The sequence below is a fragment of the Manacus vitellinus genome, unplaced genomic scaffold (assembly GCF_001715985.3).
Source record: "Manacus vitellinus isolate BGI_N305 unplaced genomic scaffold, ASM171598v3 scaffold_33_pilon, whole genome shotgun sequence".
NCBI lineage: Eukaryota > Metazoa > Chordata > Aves > Passeriformes > Pipridae > Manacus > Manacus vitellinus.
In genome coordinates this window covers 7,525,139-7,548,676 of record NW_021940478.1, presented here as the reverse complement: position 1 = coordinate 7,548,676, position 23,538 = coordinate 7,525,139, and the positions used below count along the sequence as shown (strand labels likewise).

General features: G+C 44.7%; 1 protein-coding gene across 1 annotated transcript; it reads left to right on the top strand.

Annotated features, from left to right (window-relative positions):
• Positions 1-797: 797 nt before the first annotated feature.
• IRF4 (interferon regulatory factor 4) lies at positions 798-13,635 on the top strand. The gene is made up of 8 exons (XM_018076859.2): positions 798-1,032; positions 1,542-1,728; positions 2,485-2,573; positions 3,135-3,276; positions 5,031-5,138; positions 6,420-6,773; positions 10,661-10,773; positions 12,737-13,635. Exons 1-8 carry the CDS (start codon positions 829-831, stop codon positions 12,878-12,880), a joined length of 1,341 nt encoding a protein of 446 aa, XP_017932348.1. The 5' UTR covers positions 798-828; the 3' UTR covers positions 12,881-13,635.
• Positions 13,636-23,538: the final 9,903 nt, after the last annotated feature.

The following is a 23,538-nucleotide window of genomic DNA, read 5'->3' as shown; positions in this document are numbered from 1 at the left end:
CTGTGCTTGTGTGCACCTCTCCGTCGTGGGCTGCAAGCTCCCACGTCACTGGGGACAGTGCCCTTATGCCAGGCTCCGTGGGTTGCCATCTTTCCAATTTTAGGTATATGTGATGTATAGATTTGAATGTTGCTATGTATGAGTGCTGGGAGCAGTTGGAGGGGTAGATATGTATAGGACATCATGTGTTCAACTGTGTCTTGCTTAAGGGAACTTGTGAAAACTACTTTGATGTTATAGATAGATGCCATATAAATCATAACTGCATGTGGAGCCCTCCAAATTGTGTGCATGTGTCTAATGTCACATATGTGCACTGTCATTTGCAAATACATTTTTATGCAATTTTTTCCTCTTTTGGTTGGAAAGTAACCCCCCAGTTGAACTGTGATCAGGACAAGGGGTTTTGTGCCTTAAGTCACTTGCAATGAAAATTTCAAACTGATGTATACTCATGCAAAACAATGTCGGGACAGGGGGAAGTCTGTCAAAGTCTGCGGTGGGAGCAGTGCCTGGGGAGAGCTGTGGGGGGCTGTGCCCAGTTTCCTGAGGCTCTGTACCATGTTTCCCTGGCCCCCCAGGGCCCCCCTGCATGCTGTAGCTGCTGTTTGGTGTGGTATGTGTGGCATCAGGGACTAGGGACTGCTGGTGAGGACTTTGCACAGCACTTGACCTGTGGGATTTCCTCTCTCCCATCCTGCCCTTTTCTTCCCTCTTCACAGCCCCCCTAGAGAGCTGGTGCTTGGACATCTTGGTGGGGCACCCCAAAAAGAGGTCAGCTCGGTGGGGCACCCCAAAAACTCCCACCCAACCTCTGACACAAGTGGCATGAACTTGGAGCCGGGCGAGTGCGGGATGAACTCAGTGAGCTGTGGCAACGGGAAACTCCGCCAGTGGCTGATCGACCAGATAGACAGTGGCAAGTACCCCGGGCTGGTGTGGGAGAACGATGAGAAGAGCATCTTCCGCATCCCCTGGAAGCATGCTGGCAAACAGGACTACAACCGTGAGGAGGATGCTGCCCTCTTTAAGGTAAGGCTCGGCCTGGGGTTGGGACTGTGGAACATAGACGGGGCAAGAGGGATGCCTGGAGGCTCTGCGATGCCCCTCACCATCCTGTCCTTGACACCCTCTTCTGTAGGCTGGTTCTGCTGATTGGCTGCTGCTGCCAGCTGCCTGGCTGGTGGCCCTGACTGTGCCCTGGTGTCCCCTGTATTTGTGGGACAGACCCCCCTTTTGCGCTTCTCTGTGTGGAGTTAAGTGCTGGTGAGACTGCAGCACATCTTTTTCCACATTCGTCTTGGATTGTTTTCTCCCCTTTCTTGCACCTGCTAAACTGTTTTTCCTACCTTACCATACTGGGTTTTTTTTAGGCTAAACCTATAGGGAGTAAATTCATGCACATATAAGCACACACATATAGGCTGTTTCAAGCATTGTACTTTGTAGTTGATTTTCCTTTTTTTCTTTTCTTTTTTTTTTCTTTCTTTCTTTTTTTTTTTTCTTTTTCTTGCTCTTTTGATTATCTGAAATGTTTCCAGGCTTGGGCTCTTTTTAAAGGAAAGTTCAGAGAGGGCATTGATAAACCAGATCCCCCTACCTGGAAGACAAGATTAAGGTGTGCTTTGAACAAGAGCAACGACTTTGAAGAATTGGTGGAGAGAAGCCAGCTGGACATCTCAGATCCCTATAAAGTGTACAGAATAGTGCCAGAAGGAGCTAAAAAAGGTAAAGCATCTCAAATTCCCTGTGTAACAGAGTGTGAATATGTCTCATTGCAAACATATGAGGACTGAAGTGTGCTTTTCTGGAATGGCCCTGCAGACTTTTTAAGTCTTTTAAGGAGCCAAAATGAGGGCTCAAGTGCAGCTTGTTCTGATGACTTTAGAGCCTGCGTCTACAGGAGGACTGCTGGCATTTAAGTCAGAGCACTGAAAGGGAGCCCTTGCAAGAAGATGCAGACAGGCACCCTGCACATCACTGAAGGAATTACTCTTTTAGCTGGAGCCTCCCTGCCAGTTCTGTGTAATGAGAGCCAAGCAGGCAGCTCAAGGGACAGGCAAAAAAAAAATAAAAATTGCATGTAGGATCTAGGTTCTGAATACAGGGAAGAGTGTTTTGAGGCAGACAATCAGTAACTAGTGCAGGGAGAAGAGCTGGAAGAGAGGGATGCCCAACCTGCAGCCTCCAGGGCAGAGGCAGGGGCACTGTCTGCTCTCCAGGAAGTCCTTGGTGCCAGGCAGGGCTTGTAGGATGCAAAGGCTTGGCATCATTGTGCACTAGGTATGGCTGGGCAGCACTGTTCCGTGGGGAACCCAATGGGACAGACTGCCTGCAAGAGGGCACTGGGAAACTGGTCCCAAAGGCATTTTGGTCCTTTGTTTGTTCAATGGCAGGTTGTATGGATTTGTCTTCAGTGTGCTGATTTCAGGTTTCTTCAGATGTGGTTGACATAATTTATTTTCATCCCTCTGGTGAACATAGGTGCAAAGCAGATCAGTATGGAGGAGCAGCCATTAATGATGAACCATCCCTTTCCAATAACGTCTCCTTACACTGCACTACCATCCCAGGTATGGCATTAGTTAAGTGTTTTGCTTGGTACTTCTGCATTGAGCAACATAATTTCTGTGCTATGTGCTATGTCTGTCCTTGCTGGTGGGGATCTCTAGTTCTCTCTGTGAAGAAACTTTATTATGGAAACTGAGAAATTGAGAAGCAACTTTTCTAATGTCAGATGAGGCCACAGGGCAATTGATTTCCCTTGGTGTTGTTTATCCCGGAGTAATGGCTCTTTTCTGTTGGACGATAGATACTAGTGCACTGCCATTCTGTTGATGCCAGAATGTAAGCACCCAATGAAGCCTTGCTCTTTCAAGCAGACATTTACCAGCAGTGCTTTGACTGCCTTTTGTTATTCCACTCCACTTATTATTTACACCAGTGGTGGGAAACTCATTTGAAAGCCTCATTGGTGGTGGTGGCAAAATGCCATTCGTGTAGCCTGGGCAAAGCTTAGACCTCCATGAGCTTTGGCAGAGAAAATCAAGGAGCTTAGATATGAAAGCTGATGCAAAGCACAGCATTAGTTTTGACAGCTGCCTACTAAAAAAAAATCTCATTAAATTGAATAGGTACCGAACTACATGGTACCCCATGAACGGAACTGGAGGGAGTTTGCCCCGGAGCAGCCGCATCCCGACATTCCCTACCAGTGCGCTAGCGTCCCTTTCCCAGCTCGCAGTCATCACTGGCAAGGGCCCGGCTGTGAAAATGGTAAGACACCCCTGTTTAGGATTGCTTGCTGAGGTTGGTCACCTAGAGGAACCTCAGTTTTCAGGTTTATTCCTTGTGGCTTTGATTGGAATTCACAGAAGCGGACAGAGAGGAGTGTTGAGTTCCCTTAAGAGAGGCACAGGTCCGTGGCAAGAGCCTTTGTCTGGGCTCTTGCATTTCCTGCCATCCTATGTGTAAGGTGTGGGCTACACAGTCCTCTGAATTGCTAGAAATCAGCCCCCAAAGTCCTCAGCTGTCTTAAAAGCCTTGAGCAATAAAGAAGGCAACCAACTCCCACAGAAGTACCCAAATGGGAACATATGTTCTTTAGCTTTTCTTTCTGATTTCGGACTTTTTGAGGCACATGTCACTGAGGTTTTCCCTCCAGCCTTGTTGGTTAGACTGGCATTATTCTACTGAGAAGAAAGCTGGAATTATTACTTTATTTTAGTGCTGCAGCAGTGGGACAACTTGTCATAGATTGAGACTCTCTTGGGGCTGGCACAGCAGAAGAAGAATAAAGGAGCGTTCCCTTCCCTGAAGATCTCACAGTACCAGAACCTAACATAATCATGGCTTTTCAAGCTCTGCATCCTTAGGAAAAAGCCTGAATTGTGAAAATTGGCAATGCTGAAGCCTGCAGGGAATAAAACATAACAGAAAGTGAACCATGTGCTGTAGACCCCTCTAGGATAACTCACCTGAGAATGCAGGCATTTGCTTTGTGAGGAGAAGCAGCTGGTTCAGAAGGGCAGGAAAGGATGGAAAGCAAAAAAGGACTTCTTAGAGTAGGTGCTACTTTTTCAGAGGACAGCTCTCTAGAGGTTTTGGCGCAGAGAAAATTTTAGATCTGTTAAAAAGTAAATTCTCAGTGCACTACAACTTTTGCTGGCAGTATATTGGAATTATTAGGCAGAATCCTTTGCTTTTAGTTGAGCTATTTGCTAATAAAGAAATCAGTGTAGCAAGCATAATGAACTCTGCCCTGAAGTACATCCTCTGCAGCGGTTAAACATGCTTGGATGCTTTGCTGAATTTGGAGGCAGTTGGTAGTGGCTGGTATTGGGTTTCTCATTGGGCTCTAAAGCACGTTAGGAGATGTGGGTGTTTCTTATCCACATCGCTTCAGCTCCTGATGGTGCTGGGTTCTGCCACTGGGAAAGGTAGCGGGTACTTGTCTGCAATTCACTTGCATCATCCTCCAGAGACTTTTATTGACATAATGAAACAAGGAAAAACATCACTTGCCCATGTTATAATGCACTTAGAGAAAGGCATCTATTGGAACATCTGATGGGAGTCCTGGTAATAAAACCCCAGTAATCTTCTGCTGCACGTTTTTCTTTATCTACATTTAAACAGTGTTAATCCCAGCTTTATTGTTATACCCATCCCTAGTAAAATTCCTTATACGAAATGGATTGTTTTATACAGGTGACTTATAAGAGCACTAGTCTAGTTAACAATATAAACTATTTCTCTAATACATGTTAGGTAAGGAAAAGGACTAGAGGTAATGCTGAAATATTTCATGCAGACCCAAATACAAACACAGTCCAAGTAACATCTGGAGTGATTGGTAGAGTTGGCATACCTGGAAAAATTGGGAAATAGGACCTTTTTCAGAAGACGGGGAAGGAGAGAGAGTTCCTGTTGGGGCCCAGAAAAACTCACTTTTGCATTGCTGTGATCTCTGCCCTAGCTTTTCTTTCAGGATTTAGGCCGCTGTCACTGACTTTTGTTTGTGAAAACAGGTTGTCAGGTGACAGGAACCTTTTATGCTTGTGCTCCTCCTGAGTCCCAGACTCCTGGCATCCCGATTGAGCCAAGCATAAGGTCTGGTGAAGCCCTCGCCCTGTCAGGTAAGGTCTGTAACCCCCAGGCTTCCTGGGGAACTTGACAAGCGACTTTCAGCTTGACTTGTCTAGGAACCATCTCTCCTTTCTGATGAAAGGAAAAAAGAAGGAAAAAAAAAAAAGAAACTTCTTTAATCCATGAATTTGGTGTATGGTGATAAGCCTCTGTTTTCCAGGGTACTTAAGCACCTCTAGCCCCAGCTCCAAGTGGTGAAGGTTGTTCAAATTAATGGAAGTGCTTCACTGGCTCACAATATTAATGCTGGGTTGCTTTGGTGAGACACCAAATCAGGCCTTCCCAGGGGCGTTTGGAAATTTTGGGGGGTCAGTGACTTAAGGCTCAGTTTTTCATCTGAGAGGAGCCCCCACAAAAATTGGTGTTACAAAAATGGGTGCTTGATTGTGCTCCTGCTGTTGCCATCTGGCTTTGTTCTGCTTCATTATTGCAGGTGGAAAAAAAAGATATTCAGGAAATAAAAGGGAAGTAATTTCAACCAGATTTGCAGATGTCCAGATGCTGGGGAACTGGGAAAAAGGTGTGGGAATAGTGGATAAACCTGTAATGTGGTGCTTGGCAGGTTTCTTGAGCAGGATTGTTCACCTGAATGTATATATATATGCGTGTGTTTGTGTGTATATATAAAATACATTGTACACACACACACGTGTGTATATATATAATATATATTATATTATTATATATTTTCGGTGCTATGTGAATTCTTAGGAGTCAGCCAAGTTGACCAAATGGCCATTTGAAAGTAAGGCTGGGGATTTTGGGTACAGCCCTGCTGGAGCTGGAGCCAGCAGTCTCTTCAGGCAGCTGAGTGCAAGTTTGCAGGTCCCCTGTGCAGAAGCCTCTTTTATGCAAAATCTGGGAGGAAATGTAGCTACTTCCTTATTAAATCTGAGGAAGTGTACTGAGCTGGTGGGTTTAATTGTGAACTTGGAAAATGTGACAAACATCAACTTTTTGTGTGCAGTTTTTTCCTTTTAAACGGAAATGTGAAGTTTGTGGGATTTTAGTTCCTACCAAATTCCCACATGTCAGTAGCCCTTTTAATACAATGAGAGAGCATTAATGCTATCATGCACAACAAGTCTCAGTATTTATATTCTTTATATTTTTTTTTTGTTAATGTGAACTTCTGGGTGGTGCTGACCACCAGGCTCAGAAATCTCATGCAAACTTGTCTCTGGGCCTTAGTACAGATCTGAAGCATAAAACATCCATCCTAATGTACCTCAGTAATTCTCGTTTGTTTGTTTGTTTGTTTCTCCTTGTAGACTGCCGACTCCACATCTGCTTATATTACCGTGAAATACTGGTAAAGGAGGTGACAACTTCTAGTCCTGAAGGTTGTAGGATATCCCATGGCCAAAGTTATGAGGTCAGCAGCCTGGACCAAGTTATCTTCCCTTATCCAGAGGATAATGGCCAGAGGAAGAATATAGAAAAACTACTGAACCACCTGGAACGAGGAGTAATACTGTGGATGGCACCTGATGGCCTCTACGCTAAGAGACTTTGCCAAAGCAGGATCTACTGGGATGGGCCTCTGGCACTCTGCAGTGACCGACCCAACAAGCTGGAGCGGGACCAAACATGCAAGCTCTTTGATACTCAGCAGTTTTTAGCAGGTAATTCCCACTATGGCTTTGATATTGTTTCTGGAGATGTCACCTGGTCGCTGTTCACATCAGCTTTACAGGAGTGCTCTTTTCATGCTACCTTATGAATTACCCCTTAATTCTTCTGGGCAAGTGCAGTCAAGAGGTGGTTGACTTCTGAATAGTCTTGTTAATTTCTGCGCTGTGTGCACATTCAATGCCCCTGAACAGACCAGCAGGAGTGAACTGATGCTTGGCTGGTGACACCCAATTCCCACATTTCTATAAGAAGCATAAGGAGCAACCTAACAAAATAGTCTTTCCTTAGATTGAGTGACATGGCCAAGTGGATCCTGATCTTGGATCTGCTAGTCTAAGTCCTGGATAGGTCTGTAATCTGCACTTGCACTGCTCTCAACTTGACTCAGAGCAAGGTCTTGCTCAGGGCATACAAATTTCAGTAGAAAGCCTTCTTTTCAGTCTGTGCCAGTGTTTAAAAGATATCTTGGAGGTAAAAAGGATTTCAGAAGCTCTGAAATTTTGGGATTGCCTAATATGCTGAGCAAGGAGATGCATTACCTTGCCAGAGCTCTGTGGAAATGTCTGATTTTGAACAGGGCAGTACAGAGGGGGGAAGGGTATGCTTTAGGACAGTGCCTTTTCCTTCCAGTCCACAAAGGGAAGGGGCAAAGCCTCAACTCTGCTTCCCAGCACACCTGAGCAGTTAGAGAGGAGAGCTGTCCACCCAGAGAAACTGGTGGGAGATGGTAATTGTCCCAGAGGACAGCTTAGGCAGTAGGAATACACATTGGCCCTTTTTTGACATTTCTGGCATCACTTAGAGGTGAATTGCGTGGCCGTGATTTGGTGTGTTTCCTTACTAGAACAGAGCATCAGCACCAGCATGACACTCTAAGGGGAATAATGCCTTGCAAAATTAAAAAAAAAAACAACAACAAACTAAACCTAAACCAGCAACTTTAGCATACTTTATGTTCCAGAGTTGATGCATGGTCCTAGAAAAACCATCAAGAGAAAATGCATTTAAAGAGAGAAATCTTAGATGAATGTGAGAATTGACAGTTAGAAAGGGGAATTTGAGGTCAGGGTATTGGCTTGGGCTTCAATCACATGCTAATTTAAAGATGTATAATTCTGCCCCGATGATGGTTTTGGAAATCCCTTTCCCTTTTCTTCAGGTGGTTTTTTAGATGTACTCTGGGTTCTTCCAAACGGTTGACAGGACATCTCTTTTTAGACACCTAACCCCAGAGAGAAGCTCAAACAATAGTTATTTTTTACCCCTCCTAAATTACTTATGCACCAGTGCCTGTGCAAACCCAAGCGTGTGGTTGAAGTTACAGTCTGTGGTGTGTGCAAAGTGAGTTTTTGCATGTGATGATGCTCGGATGGGTTTGTAAGTGACTTGCCATGGGCGTATCACATCTGCATGTTAATTGAATGTGCTGAGGTCCCAGACTGCAAGCAAGCTTAGGGATTCCCCCACCTTAGGAAGCTGGATTTCCCTTGAGAAGAGAGGCAGGAGATCTCTGCCAGAAGAGAGAATCTTGAACAGCAGAGAAAGGGACAGATGCAGAACTGCTATGGACTGCAGCTCTTAAGAAACCATTGAGGAGCTGGACCCTGTGATGCAAGCTGCACTGGAGCTGAGTTGAGAAGCCTCTACTGCTGAGAAAGCTGAAATGACAATAAATGAGAAACCAGGGGAATGATCTCTGGGGAGAGAGATAAATGCATCATAAATGCAGAAATTGGGCTGCTTGGAGAGTAGGAGGACAGAGGAAGAGAACTTGGAGTGTGAGGGTGGCAACCAGAGAAGGGTTGGCTTGGCGGAAGGAGAGGTGGATGGAGCTGGAATATCAGGAGATGGGAAAGGTTTGGGGAGTCACATGGGGAGCCCTTTGGTGTTGGAGGATGCACTTGGGCCTGGAAAGGGAGACAGAGTGAGTGGAGAATTTTAGAGAAGTGTGGGGATGACCTCAAGCCATGATTATCCTGGTGGTGGGAATGGGCTTTCTTCTCCAGGTCCATGCTGTGGTCACTCCCACAGGTATTCAGGATTTGGAGAGTTGCTGAGGCCACATAAAACAGGAAAGAGGAAGGTGAAAGAAATTCCCTATTAGCAGTGTGGTTGGACTAGTCTTGGGTGGATCTTCCTTTTCTGTCCTGTGGCAGCACAGAGGGAAGCAGGGTCCCAGGGAAAATAGCTCTTCTCTCTTGGCATACCCCCAGAAAGTTCATAGCACTTTTCAGGAATTCTGGGGAGACTTTGGGGAAAACTATGCTTTATTCCATGTTTCAAGTGAGATGCCCATTGTTTTACTCGTATAACTGACCCTACTAATAACACCAGTAGTCCAAGCCAGGGTTGGGGTGCTATTATGGTAGCCACTGAATTCACACCCTTGTCCTGAAAAGCTCACAGTTAGAGTAGAAGTGGCAGGGGTGTATTTTGGGAAAAGATGCGTCCGTCATGTTAAGTTCAAAGACTCTCCCTTCCCTCTGTAGCAGGGAGGGTGCTTCTTTATAATACATTGGGTTTAATATTAATTTCCCATAAAGCATGATGAGGGTTATAAATTAAAACGAAATCTTTACCAGTCAGCTATCTAGAAGTACAGCACTTAACACAGAGTTTAGCAAGGATATTGCTTTAGGTGGAATTTTCTCTTTAGTGGATGGAAATGCAGCGTCTAAAACACAATGTTTGGTCCACAACATTGGTGATTTTCTTCTGAGTGCAAGTACCTTATAAAGGCCTCCCCCACCGTCTTTCATAGGGGACACTGACTATTGGAATAATAATATAATTTGACCACTTCACTTTGCACAAGGTTATGAGTTAGTGAAGAGAGTGCAGGAGCACAGAAGACACAGGCTCTTTTGCTGGCTCGGTACATGGCTTAAATACAGTTGTTACCTTTTGTTACCTCCGTGTCCTCCAGTAGACACAGTGGTGGCAGTGGCTCCGTGACTGTTTAGCTGTGCCTGAATTTCATGCCTGGCAGTACTTTGAGTCTCTGGCTCTACTAAGCCATTGGTTTCAGTCCTGCTGTTGGTTCCCAGCTACTGCTCCAGGGGTTCTGCTGTTGAGGTCCAATAGAAGTACTAACTGGAAGGTTTGTGCATATGAAATTAATTGTGAGACAAAACAAACAGAAAAATTACGGTGTTGTAACTAGCTCCCCCTGATCTGTGGGAAAGTCTCCAAAATCAGTCTTCTTTTTACTTCTTGTTGTTTTCCTGACCTCTCTCGTCCTCCCCTGAAGTTACTTTATCTTTTCCCATTGTGTTCCAAGGGTCATTCACAAAGCCTGTCTTACCAGCTTATATTGGTTTTGGCTGGAATACAGTTAATTTTCTTCATAGAGGTCCATGTGGTGTTATGGGTTGGATTTGTGACCAAAACAGTGCTGATAGCACAGGGATGTTGTAGCTAGTGTTGAACGGTGCAAGTGCAATGTCAAGGTTTTCTCTATTTCTCACTCTGTCCTCACAGCATGCAGTCTGGGGTGGACAAGAGTCTGGGAAGGGTCACAGCCAGGATAGCTGACCCAAGTTGAAGGATATTCCATACCATATGACCTTGTTTTCTGCAGTAAAACAGAGCATGGGGGAATTTGCCAGAGGTTGTTGTTGCTTGGGGAATGGCTGAGCATCGGTCTGCTGGTTGTGAGCAACTGCTTTTTCCATCACCCATTTTTCTTTGTTTTGTGTTTTTTTTTCTTATTCTTCTTTTTACCCATTAAACTGTCTTTATCTCAAGGCACAATTTTTTTTACTTTTGCCATTCTGTTTTTCTCCCCCATGCCTGGGGCAGGAGTGAACGAGCAGCTGAATGGTGCTTACCTTCCTGCCATGATTATTCCACAACACAGTACTTTCTCTCTTTCCAGAGCTACAAGCCTTTGCTCACCATGGACGTCCACTGCCGAGATACCAGGTTGCTCTTTGCTTTGGGGAGGAATTTCCAGATCCACAGAGGCAGAGGAAACTAATTACAGCCCATGTAAGTAGGATTTCTGTCTTACCTAAAAGAAACATACTTCTTCAAGGATATGATTCTGCCAGTCAGGCTTTTGAACGTCATGTATGTTTTGAGGGAGGTAATAAATTTTTGAAAATCTGGCACCATCCACAGCAAGGTTTAATCCCCAGATCTGCCAAGGACTGACCAGTAGCCCTCAGTAGGGCAGAGCACCTCATTTTCCCTCTCTGTAGAGTGTGTCATTTGTGATCTGTTGCAAATCCCATCAATACCTAAAGCTGAAATGCACCCTGGAACTGATGGGCTGTGTTGTTATCACCAGACCAGTTGCGCAGCTCGGTGCACTGCCTGGCCAGTGCAGGACATGGTGCTTTTTCATCCACTGCACCTGAAGGTGCTCCAGAATCCCAGCCTGCATCTCAGGGACCTCAGCCCTTAATGAGATGCAGCCTGTGCAGCTTCAAGGTTCAGGTAGCTGGCAAACTCATGGGCTGACTGACCACAGTTCACACACACTCAAAGCTAGTGTTTCGGGATGCTCTCTGAGAGAGGGTGATGACGGAGACTGAGACCAGGTACTTTCTGAATTGGCTGTATCGGCCCATAAAACCACAAGAGAGGTGATAATGCACACAGTAGTGGCAAGGCTTAGCTTATTGCATCCTTGGGGAGAAAACCAGTGTCTCTCTTAATTTTTTCGAAAGCCTCTTCAGTAGCAGCAGAAGAGGGACAGTGTAGTAGCCCCTTCAATAGTCAGACTTTTATCATAAGCTGTGGCCTTCCCTTAGTTGCATGGCTTTCATGGTGCCACACTGCTGCCTAGCAGTTCTCTGGGATGGAAGTTGGGAAGCTCACAAATTCCATCCTGACCTGTGCAATGGCTGGTTAGAGATAGCTGCTTGTCCCTGATTCTCCCTAAACTCTTTTCATTCCTGTTTTGGCTTTCCAGCTTTCCACCCCTCCTTCCTCTCACCAGCCCTCTTAGCCATCTCCTGTCCTGGCATCTTCTCTATGAGCCTCTATCTCCTGCTCTTTCTAGAGCTTTGCTTCCCCCTTACCAATTGCTCAGCCTGCTCAACCTCTTAGACTGTCCCGGCCCGTGGGCTCATGGGGCTTCACCATCCCACCAAACATGTCATGGGAGCTGTCTAGCTCACCTGCCCTGCTGACTTTCCATCTCCCCTATGGCATAGTTTTCCTTCCAAATGGTGCCCATTCTTAATGTGGAAGGACTGGCTGACCAGCAGAAGAGGGTTGTGGAGAAGTGTCATCCAGCCTATCTGCCCCCTGAGAGTAAGGAGAGCTTCAGGTATTAGTTCTCAGTGTACAGCTTAAGTATTTGCAGTCAGAGCCCAAAGCCCTGAGGGGGAATGGTGATTTCTGAAGAGGCACAAGTGAAGGCAGTGTTAAATCATACAAATCCCACTTGATGGTTGAGCAGATTCCTCATCAGAGCTTGAATGAAGAGAAACAAGAGAAATCTTGGTGTTAGGTTGAAGTCTAATTTCAAACAGTCATTTGGCCATGTATCTCAGTCTACCTGAGGGCTCCAGCATTTCAAGTTAAGTCCTCAAAGTACTTTCCAATGCAGACAAGACTTTTGACATATTGCATATGTATTTAAACACCTCAGGGAGCCATGGACATGTGTGTCTTGTGGGCACCACTCACACCCTGGGGCTGGCTAAGGGACTGCAATTTTTTATGCGTCATCTGTGTCACTGGTACATGCCCATCTAAATGAAGGCTGTGGAGGTAAGGAAGTGTGTGCAGGTAGTAAGGCACTCGGCAGCAGAGCTGGGCTAGGCTAGGCAAGACCTATCTTAAAATAGAGATTAGTGAGACCACTGAAATAGTTTTCCCATTCTGGTAAGCAGAACTGTTTTGTCCGGCCTTGTTTTCAACTTAAAACTACCATAAATAATCAAGATGAGGAGCATGAGGTTTTGTCACATGTCTGATTAACATTTTGTCTGTTCTTAAGGTTGAACCAATGTTTGCCAGGCAGCTGTATTACTTTGCTCAACAAAACAGTGGACATCTGCTGAGAGGCTATGATTTACCAGAACTTGTGACTAGTCCAGAGGATTATCACAGATCTATTCGTCATTCCTCTATTCAAGAATAAGATCCTCAGAAAGAGTGTCTTTAAAGGCACTGTAAAGATTGTGCAGAGTGGAGGAGCAGATCTGGGTCACGATTTGGAGATCCACATCACAGCTGGATATGTTCAGGGGTTCAGTGATAGGAAAGTGAACTAGGACAACTATATTGTACAATAAAAATGACGTGTCTTCGACATTTGGATGCTCTGTCTCACATAGAGTTCCACTGTTGCTGAGAATAATTCAAAACTGACAAAATGATTGCTGTTTACGTTTGCTTAATGTTCTTCTTGGATTTTGTGGATTGATACTTACCGAAGACATCAATCCAGAGTTTACACTGTTACCTTTGCAGGGCTATTTATTTTGGATTACTGATCTCAGGGAAAGTACATAAATTTGTGGTGTTCCCAATTTGAAACTGTAGCTACTGTAGATGGGTAGTAAATGTAGATGTTTATTGAGAACAGCTAATACATGTTAGTGGTTATAAATTTAGATTCGTAAGTGTGATGTCTATATTCTTGTATAGAATATTTCAGTGTATTTTTTGAAAACAATGCAATTCTTCAGAGACATATTTTTTTAATGCCTGACTGACATTTGTCCTGACAATGAATTTTTTTGTTGCCATTGTTTTTCTTGGATTGGCCTCCATGATAACAATTTCTGAGGTGATGCATTTATGGTACTGTGTTAAGAAAAGTGACCGTTCAACTCATATTACCTGTGAATTTAGTGGATTAACCACTAAAATTCTAGAGTCCCAAAGAGCAGGTTTAAGAATCAATTACATTTTTCTTATAATTGAAAGCTACTATGCATTATACATATGTATATTTATGTATATATGCATTAGAATGAAGTTGGCAGACCTTGCAAATAGCACAGAAATGGTCCAGCTACCCCTTTTTTGATGTCACATGCATGAGCCAGGTTAAAATAACCACTGCCTCTGACTTACACAGAGCCACCTCTGCTCTTTGTGTGCACTTGCAGCTTTTTTCCAGTGGTACTGAAATGACTGTGAAGGGAGAGCTCAAGGAGAGCAGCATTTGACCTCCTGTATTAAGACAGTCAAGGAAACACTTACTTCAGCATTTGTAGAATTCGATGCAATGTTCAACCTTTAGTGATAGGATGCCATTATAAAGACAAAGAGAAGAGATCTGTTGGGTATGTGTGTCAATGACATTTCCTCATTGGCGAGCAGACCTTGTACTCTTTGCAGCTTTAAATCCAGAATGTGATCCCCTTATGCTTAACAGACATACTTCACTTGACTTCCTAAATGAGGAAGAAAAAATGGTACTTGATCTGGCAGCAGACTTGTGTTCTAGGGACATTGAATTTATACATCTTAAAGATGCATACTCTTCTGGGATATATTATCCCCCTCCTTCTCCACAGTGCCAAGCAGAATCAACAGATCATTTCAACTTTGTTACTTGAAGGGTTTTTTCCTGGCTTAAGGATTTCCATAGGGGACACCTCTTTATTAGACATCAAAAGCAATGCTCTAGGAGACCTTCAGAGCTTCGCATATGCTTTTGTCCTGTGCATACATTTTACAGAAAGGGACATTTGTGTTCAAATTTAACTGGTACAATACAAATATTTGATGTGTTTTTTTCAATTTTTTTCTAGTGGTCATTGCTTCATATGCTCATTGCTTCAGCTCATGTCTTAGAATAAAGTTCTATTTCCCTACCAACTCGATTTGTATGTGTTGTTTTCAGTAGTGGGACAGATATAACGTGCGTGGTTCTGCACTATGAACCTGGGCAGCGCTGCTGGCTGTCTATGGGGAACTCTGTTCTAAGCCAAAAGTGCAGAGAAAGGTCAAAAGGTAAGTGTTTTTGCTTACAGAAATGTCTGCGATATTAGCCACAGGTAGTAGAAAAGGGGAAAATAGGTAGGTTACCCTTTGGCTGTTGGTCTCTAGGCCCATGGACAATGCAGCAGAGCCCTCTAGCCAGGGATCTGGTGCTGCCACGTACCTGAATGTTCTGCCCCTGCCCCTCCAGGACGTCTGGGGCTGGGGACCAAACTAGTGCCCCCCTGCCCAGCCCAGCATGTGGGGACCTCTGACTGCCATTGGCTGGGCTGGCAGCTGGAGGTGGTTGTTGCTGGTTGCTATAATTTCTGGAGTACTTTCAAGTGAGTAAAGGTAGGAAAGGGTGAAAAGGAGGATGATAGAGTGAACTAAAATGGTAAAGTTTTGAACAGGAGTGAATTCACCAGGAAGCCCCTCTTTACTGGAAATCAGGGTCCTGAGAGGGGTCCTTGGGTGCAGGAACTTACAGAGCAAGCAAGGTGTGAAATACAGTTACGAGATTTGTGAAGTGTGTGAAAATGGAGGATGGGGGCCATTTTCTCTTTTTGTGGAGACCCCTATTGACTATCAAGGCGCATTATTATTTTTTGCTTTGGAATGAGCTTTTAACTATTTTCCTTGAAGTAGCATAATTTTAAGCCAGTAGCTGTGAAGAGGGAAGGAGAAGAGCACCATCTAAGTTCTGGCCAAACACAACTTGCATAGTTTGAACGCAGAGAGATGCCGGTGAAAGGCTTATTTTAACTGAGCAAAGAGATTGAGATATTTCTCTTGGAGGGATGGTGCCGAGGGAAGAGTGGAAGGAAAATCAATCTGTTGATTTGTACCATAAATTATTTTGCACATGGGGACTTTAAAGCTGCATTTACTTTTGTCACCATTTCTTGCTGTTCAAAATAACTACAGATACCTAAAGTGGGGAGGAAAGAAAAAGCAAACAAGAAGAAAACCTGGAAACATTTTCTCTGTTTAGTATCTTTTTTACAGTCACTCACTATGTGAAAGCATTTGAAGTACTTCCTACCTCTGTTAAATTCTGTTTATAGTTTCTGAGGTCTACTTCCTTCCTGTTATGATTTCGGTGGCATTGTAAATGACATGTTTTACTCCTGTCAACACCAAAGGCATAACAGTTTGGGGTTTTTTTTCAAACGATATTTGTGTCAGTATTGGTTTTTCTGATTTTAATACGGCCACAGCTACAACTGTTTGTTGAAAGGGTTTTTTCTATGCCAGAGAAGCACCTATATTCAAAATTTGGTTCTGCTGAGTAGTTCTTCCTACTGCTGTAGACTGTATTAGCCTTGTGGGTTAATCAGAAACAAGGAGTTATATTTTAAGCTGAAATACAACGTAATGGGGTTTGTGGAAAAAACACAGGATTCACGTGAAAAACCCTGTGGCCTTTTAGACAGGCATATGCACGGTGTTTACATCAGCGTTTGTCAGCAGCATGGAGGCGGGGAAACACCACCTTCAGCAGAGGGCTTTCAGGAAAAAGTAAAGCATTTTCTCTTGCAAACTCTTAGATCACTGTCTGTGTATACTTGTACAGAAGGGGTAAGGGGGAGGGGAGGGCAGAGAGAAAGAGTACTCACCAATAAAGCCCAGTAGTTTGAAAACATATCTCTTTTCCCAGGCTAAACTGTATCTCAAATTTAAATGAACCTGGATGGCAAGATGTTAAAGATTGCCACAGTGGTTTTTATCTGAACTCTGATCTGACTAGTAGGAGGCTAAGAGTTATTTATTTGTAATTGAGTGCTTGTGAGTTTGGTCTGCTCTGAAGAGAAGTTGACAGGTCCCTGTGACTCAGGATAGGTAGGAGGTAGCTGGTGTGTAGCTCATTCAAGCACTTAACTTTCAAGTGTGTAGTCAGGTAAGAACATACTGTTTGCATCTCAACAGAGTGGTTACATCCACTGCAACCCACAACCACTGCTGAGCTCTAGGAACTAACTGACCAAATGTCTGCAGAATGCTCAGTGCCTTGACCGTGCTGAAATGACAGTCAAGGACGAGCTAACTTAGGTGTCTCAGAATAAGACTCTTTGAACTAGAGACATTGAATAACTTATGAACATGCTGATTGGATGGGTTGTCATTGCCCTTTTGGCAATCGGCAAGAGGAAAAAGCATTTGCCTGTGCTCAAGTGGAAACTGAAAAAGAGGCCAAACACCTTGGTTCTGTGCTTGGATTTGTTTTTCCAGTTGGCACTGGCAAACTGACTGGAAAGCTGATGTCTGAGTGGCTCTGCATAGGGTGATGTTCCACAAAAAGCCAATTGTCAAGAATGGGTAGAGCCTAGTCCAGGTTTTCAGCTCTTAGACAGGAGTAGCTTCATGCCCTGGTAAACAATGGCAATGAAACACAGGACTTCATTTTGCAAATGTATTTTTATTGTTTCCACACAGCATGGCTCCCATGCATGTCTCTGCAGGCAGCTGGCAGCCTCTGCCACTCCAGTTTACAGTGCTGCCAGCTGAGGCCAAACCTGGGACTGTGTGCTGGGCACTTCTCTCAAATCAGTCTCCCAGGCTTCAGCTATCATTTCCTGCTCCCCTCAAAAGACAGATCATGAATTATGAAAAAAAATTGTCTTTTAAGCTAAGAGAACAGACAGATTCAGGTGACTTCATAAACTACAGCTAATGTGTGCCCTCCATATACCTGGGAAGTGCTTTCATCTTTGACCCTTGGGCTCACTCTCTTTTGGTTTGAAGACCAGCTTCTGAATTCTTGCTCTAGAAATGTCTGAAATCCAAAAACTTACAGGGTCTGGTTGTCTTGTCTGCTCATCTCAGCTTTTAATCCCTTTCCTGGGCAAGCAGAAATGATGTCTGTGTAGTATTAACAAAACTACCAGATGAAGTTCGGTGAATGTCCACATGAACCTGGTGAGGTTAGAGCAGATACTTGCATCTTCCCTGAAATATGCTTTCCAAGCTCTTTCAGCTATATCAGTGCTAGTGCAATGTGTACATCACCATGTGCATGAAGCATATTTCATTGCATCCTCATTGTGTTTTTCATCTTTCTCCTTCTAACTTTCTTTGTAAAGAGCCGATGTTTAAATCTGGATCACACAGCTAGAGGAAAGCCCTGATTTCTTCAGTTCTGCAAGATCCAGGTTCTCTCTCTCAGCTGGGAATGGCCAGCACATCACAGGCAGTTGTCAGACACTTTCAGGTTCAAGCACTTCTGCTGTTTGTCTTCAAAATACGTTAGCCTGTCTCTGTTCATGGGTAAGTCCTACTTATATATCAGGGACTGTTTATCTCATATAGTCTTATGTCTTCTCCTCCTGAGATAATATAAGCACTGGCCTTGGCACATGGCCATGAAGAAATTTCCTTTTTTCCTGGTGGTTACACCTACCTAGTAATGTGCATTGCTAAATACCTTGTTGTTGGTCTAGCCACCTTTTGGCTCTCTCTTGGGTCCTCTCTCAGTTTTCCTCTACATTGACCACAAGATCTAAAGGCAGATAGTGCCTCTTACTATTTACACAGTGTCAAGCATGATGGGGCATGACCTTCGAAGGTCAGCCTCTAGACAACACCACAATTCCTATAATTGTGAGTAGGACGTCCTTGCGTCTTGCCAGTTGTGATTCTCACCCTCAAAACCATGAACTGCCCAGCAAAATATAATCATGGCAATCATTTATGCTAGGCTTTCCCATAGGAAGCTGGTGTGCAGCTTCTCTCAGTCTGAGCCACCACATACTTTTTCTCAGAGGTGATTGAATCAATTTTTTCTCACACTCCTGTCACAGCCATTCATAATTCTCTCATAAAAACAAAGGCTGAGGATTTCCAATTTCTAGCACAGAGCATCTAACCTCATATAAAATTGCTTTTCGAGCTAGATGTCCTACTTTTTTCCTTTCAAACTTCTGGGTTTCATGACTTTTATATCCTCGGAAACTGAAGTTATGGGTCAGGTCTTGTTTCATCTCCAATAGCTCATTTTCATTTCCTTTTTTCACACATGATCAAGAGGTTTAGCCCTCTTCATGACTGTCCCCTCCCACACTAAAAACCCATGCAAGGAGTAGTGAGAGAGAAAGACTTTGAAAACAGGGTGAATGACCTCATCATGTATCTACTGTAGAGACGTCAATCTCCAAGAAATAGGAAAGGTCAGAGCTGTTTAGAGCGAGGGGGTTTTCACAACACAGCTAAAAAACCCAGACTGGTTCTGAAGAGTTCTTGCTGTCCTCACCCTTTACCTCATCTTTTCCCAAACTGTTTGGTGACCCTTCATCCAGAGAAGTGGCTGCTGTGTGGTTTTTAACATGGATGACCATCCTATGTACCATTGCCAGACATGGACTTTCCAAAAGGAAATGGTGAAATAAATGACAGATGTTTGCATGGGAAGAGTGCAAATTCTTTTTTTTTTTCTTTTTAAACCAAATGCAATTTTTTCTTCCAGAGCTTCTCCCACCCTTGATATAACTGAATCCTGGAAGTTTTAATTGCACCATATTAAAAATTTTATTATTTAAACTAATTAGTCTGCATGGTTGCTGAGCTTTGTGCAGCTGCTGGGAGAGAGCCAGACAAGCCTTTTTGGTGGTGGTGGCAGGAAGGTGGAAGAGCTGGGAGCTGTCTGTGTCCCAGGGACTGTGGGCTGGGGAGTGAGTTTGCCTGTTGTCACTGGGTGTGGATGCAGGTCACCCATACCTGCAGACAGCCCCAGACTGAAGGGTGACTCTGAAGTCTCACTTTCCTTTAAAACCATCACTTTACAAATAAAATGGCTTACCTACAATCCCCACACAGTTACAGACACTGTCTAAATATAGCAAGCATCGATGTCTATCTGTAATTTACAAGGAAATGAATAAATCGAGGCGACATAAACCACAAAAAGGAAGTTTGAGATCGGCCTGGAGCTGTGATAGGTTGGCGTCTGCTGAGAGACCCTGCCGAACCTCCACCATCCACTACAGAGGTGACACAGCCGCCAAACACGACCAGCCTGTCCTGGCTCCCCGGCACGCATATCCATGTGCTGCCATTCTCCAGGGATCTGACCCGTGTCTCGTGGTCTAGATCTGTGCCGTGGGGGCACCTGTGCCCATAGAAAAGCCAAAGGCACCCCTGGCATCTGGGGTCTCTGCCACAGGGAGGGGACAGTGTGGCGTTTTCTGGAAATGAGTGAGTTCATTTCTGGAAGGCAGTAGTGGGGGGTGCTTCAGCACTCAGGGACATACAGAGAAGATAAATGCAGGAAGTTGAAGCATGATTTACCATGCTGCTTACCATCCTGCAGCCTGCTAGGTGGTTTTATTTGGCAAGGTTATTTGACACGGCTTCATTTTTTTATTATGAAGGTTGATTACTTTTTCCTTTGAAAAATTTGTAACAAAGCCAGAACCATTAAGTAATGTATGAAGGTTTTGCATACAGAGTGTGTGTGTGCAGCTAGCAAGCCACCCTCACCTCTCTTTAATGATGTTTTACACAACTGTCAAGGTCCATTCCCATGTGAGTGAGATGCTAATGATTCACTAGAAGTTTTATGAAAATATTGGGCGGGGGATAGGAGATGCAGAAAGATCAAGTGCAAATCTGCATATGCTGCAGGCTCTCAACACATATTAGGCACTTAATTTTTTAGACTCCTCCTGGGCAGGAGTGTCCATCGATGTCTTATACCTAATTAAACCCCAGAGACTGCACTGTAGGACATGGCCAGCTAATTCTGCTGCTCCAAAACTCCATCTTACCTGCAAGGTCTTATGGAAAACAAGCCACACGCTCCAAGGGCTCAATAAGCCCATTTTTCCTCCTTCCACATGCTTGATGTTCCCAGGACGAAGTCTGTAGCTCTTGGCACCCACAACCACTTCCCCTGGCTGCCAGCCTTTGGGCAGGGGAACTTGAGTGCTCATGTGCAGCCTCTCCTTCCAGCCCCTCTGGCACACCCCTGTGGATGGGCTAGTACTGAAATTAGTCTGGCAGGATGCAAGGATTATCAGCACTGCTCTTTATCATTCCAGCCAAACTGTGTCTTCCCCTGGAAAACTCTCCATCTTTGGAGGGAAGAGGTGGAGGAGGGTGGCTGCAGGCACGGATCCCAGTGGATGCAAGGAGCAGGTGTGGAGGAGGACAGTAGGTTGAGGACAGTTCAATTGCCAGGTATAGCTGGTGATCATTAGGGCCATTTAGTATGTGTTACTAAGGTGAATTAGCTTTGCCTCTCACAAGGGAAGGGTTGGGGTCTGGGGTGGAGAAGTGGGTTTTGACCAGGAGGAGAAGTCAGCTATTTCTCAGAAATAAGGCAGCACGTGCAGACTTGGGGAGCAGGAAAGGCATGAAAAAAAAATAAAAAAAATAATGCATAAAGGCAGCTCTCCCCCACACACCCTAAAAAAAAAAAAAAGGAAGAGAAGTTAAAATTGACTGGAAAAAGAGGTGGACAGGTATGAGCTGATGCTTGTGGCTGCACAGGGAAAGTCAGTTATGGGGTTGGGGGAATAGGAGTTGTGATAGGGTCTGGAAGAGCTCTGTGAGAGTTGAGAGAGGGATACCACAAGGGAATGGGCCAGGAGCACACCTGGCGACCATCCCAGGGGAGGGAGGGGGAGGGAACAGGGAGTGAAAGGCGGTGAAAGAGCTCCCCAGGGGGCAGCAGTGGGGCCTTGGCCATGAAGGAAGGTGATAGTGGGGTTGCTAAGTGGAGGGCAAGGAAGGGTTTGAGGAATACAATGTAGGGAGTTGTACTTGGAATAGGGGAGAATGCTTGAAGAAGAGCTTGGAGGGAGAAAAGGAGCAGAAGGCACAGCAAGAGGGATGTTGCAGACACTGGTGCTCTGGCAAGCAGGAGTAAAGGAGGTCAGGAAAGAGGAAGAGAATGGAGGATGGTGATGGTCAGAAGTAAGGACCTGGTTGTGTTTAGAGGAATCAATGTTGCATGTGTGTCTAGGTCTAGAGGAGCTGGAGGAAAGGGTTATTGGAGGGCCTTGCCAGGAGGTTTTCATCCTTACTTAGAGAATGGGAAAAAGCACTTCATGAGCTGGAATAGAGTGAGCCAGAATGAACTCAGTGCTACAGAGAAAATCAGGAGACTCAAAGCTGTTGGAGTGGTCCTGAAGGAACTTTGTGCAGAGAGACAAGGGGAGGCTGAAAAAAGCAGCAAAACCACAGCCAATGATACAGCCGAGGTCACGGCAAGGCCAGGTGGAGAGACAAGAAGATGATGCTGGGGGAGAGACAAAGGTGACCATAGAGAAGGAACTGAGAGGCCAGAGATCAGATAAGGAGCAGAGCATAGCCTGAAGAATGTTTTAAGAGGTGTGAAAGTTAACAAGTGGTCCTGATGCGGTGAAGCCTTAGTGAAAGTGGGATGTTGAATATTTCCTCAGTTCCTCAACAAAGTCAAGCAAAGCTTCCTTGGCTTCAGGTAAGCATCTCCCCACAGACGCCCACATGCTCCTGCTCTGGCCCAGCCATCTCCAGCTTCATGTTTGGAGGTAGAAAGTGAAGAGTATTACTTTTGGAACAAAGACAGCAATTCCTGCGCAGTCCACCAGGGAATCTTGTCATGACTGCCAAGGGTTTAATGGACCAAGAAGGCTGATTTTAAGTAGTGAATAGTTCAATTAACCATTAATTTTGTTGCCAACGATGCAAAAGTACCAGCTGCCATTGCTAGTCAACACTTCTTTTCTGCAAAGTCCAGCTCCTTTGACTGGCAATGCCATGACCATGCTCCAAGCAGAAGGCATTGCTGTGAGCTGCATGGATGCAGGGAAGCACAGCTGCCCAGAATGCATGGGATTACTCTGAACCAGACAGTCCAGTAGAAATGGTCCTTCCCTTTCCAGGAGCATGCAGCCAACCCTGCACATCCGGTGTCTCCATCTTCCTGTGAGCCCCTTGCAGTCATTCTGGAGCTGGTCTGGGGGAACCACTGCTCCTCTCTATCCCATGGGTGGAGGGGAGAGGTTAAATGTACCAGGCAAAAATCATCTACCTGATGAGAAGGATTCATGCTGATGGCAATGCCTGTAAAACCTCTTCAAGCTCACAGCCCCTGTGTTTTGGGTCCTGTACAAACATGGGGCAAGGTCTTCTGCCTGGCAAGCGGGAAGTTAACCTGTCCCCAGTGTGTGTGGGAAACATCTGGTGAGGCTTGATAAGGAGCAGATAAAGGTCTAGGGTAGGTCCAGAGTAAGGGCTTCCCAAGGCCATCCATCCACCCCTGAAACAATCCTGTACTTATTTGTGAGAAGTCATTTAGATTTGCTTTTAAATGTACTGGAAGCAGGTGAGTTTTAAGATAAGTACACAAAGCAAATGTGCCATTTATCACTTCTTATGCTGATGATTAAAGCAAAGGTTTTCTTTTCTCTCTAAGGACTATTGTGAGCTGTGTTCAATTGTGTTAATGACAGCAGTTACAACAACAGAATAAGTATTATTTGAGTGGAAACTGAGGTGTTGGTGAAACACAGCCTAACAAGCTAGAGTAGGGCAGGGCTGGGATAGAGGTCCGAAACTGATTCCACTGACTTTTTGGGCTGAGATGTCACTCCAAACAGTAAAGTCTGGTTTTTTAAAAACCAGAGATGACTTCAGTAATTTGGGAGTGGTTCTGTGATGTTACCTAACTGCTGAGGACATCTGCCTGTGTTTTGATGGCCAATTCAGAACCAAAGTAACTGATGCGGTGGAAATAATTATCTCACTGTCTGATTTAGTCACTCCGGCAAGGTGTTTGCAGAACATGGCTGCTTTGTATAGGATAACAAAAAAGCAATGGGCTGCCTAATTCAATTAAAAGCGAATAGCTGCAGTCTAGGCACTGACAGCATGTGGGAGGAAGTG

Excerpts from the sequence above, each read along its gene's own strand:
- IRF4 (XM_018076859.2), top strand. The coding sequence starts at position 829 with ATGAACTTGGAGCCGGGCGAGTGCGGGATGAACTCAGTGAGCTGTGGC. Across the intron at positions 1,729-2,484 it reads GCCAGAAGGAGCTAAAAAAG|GTGCAAAGCAGATCAGTATG; the intron begins GTAAAGCATCTC and ends TGGTGAACATAG. Across the intron at positions 2,574-3,134 it reads ACACTGCACTACCATCCCAG|GTACCGAACTACATGGTACC; the intron begins GTATGGCATTAG and ends TAAATTGAATAG.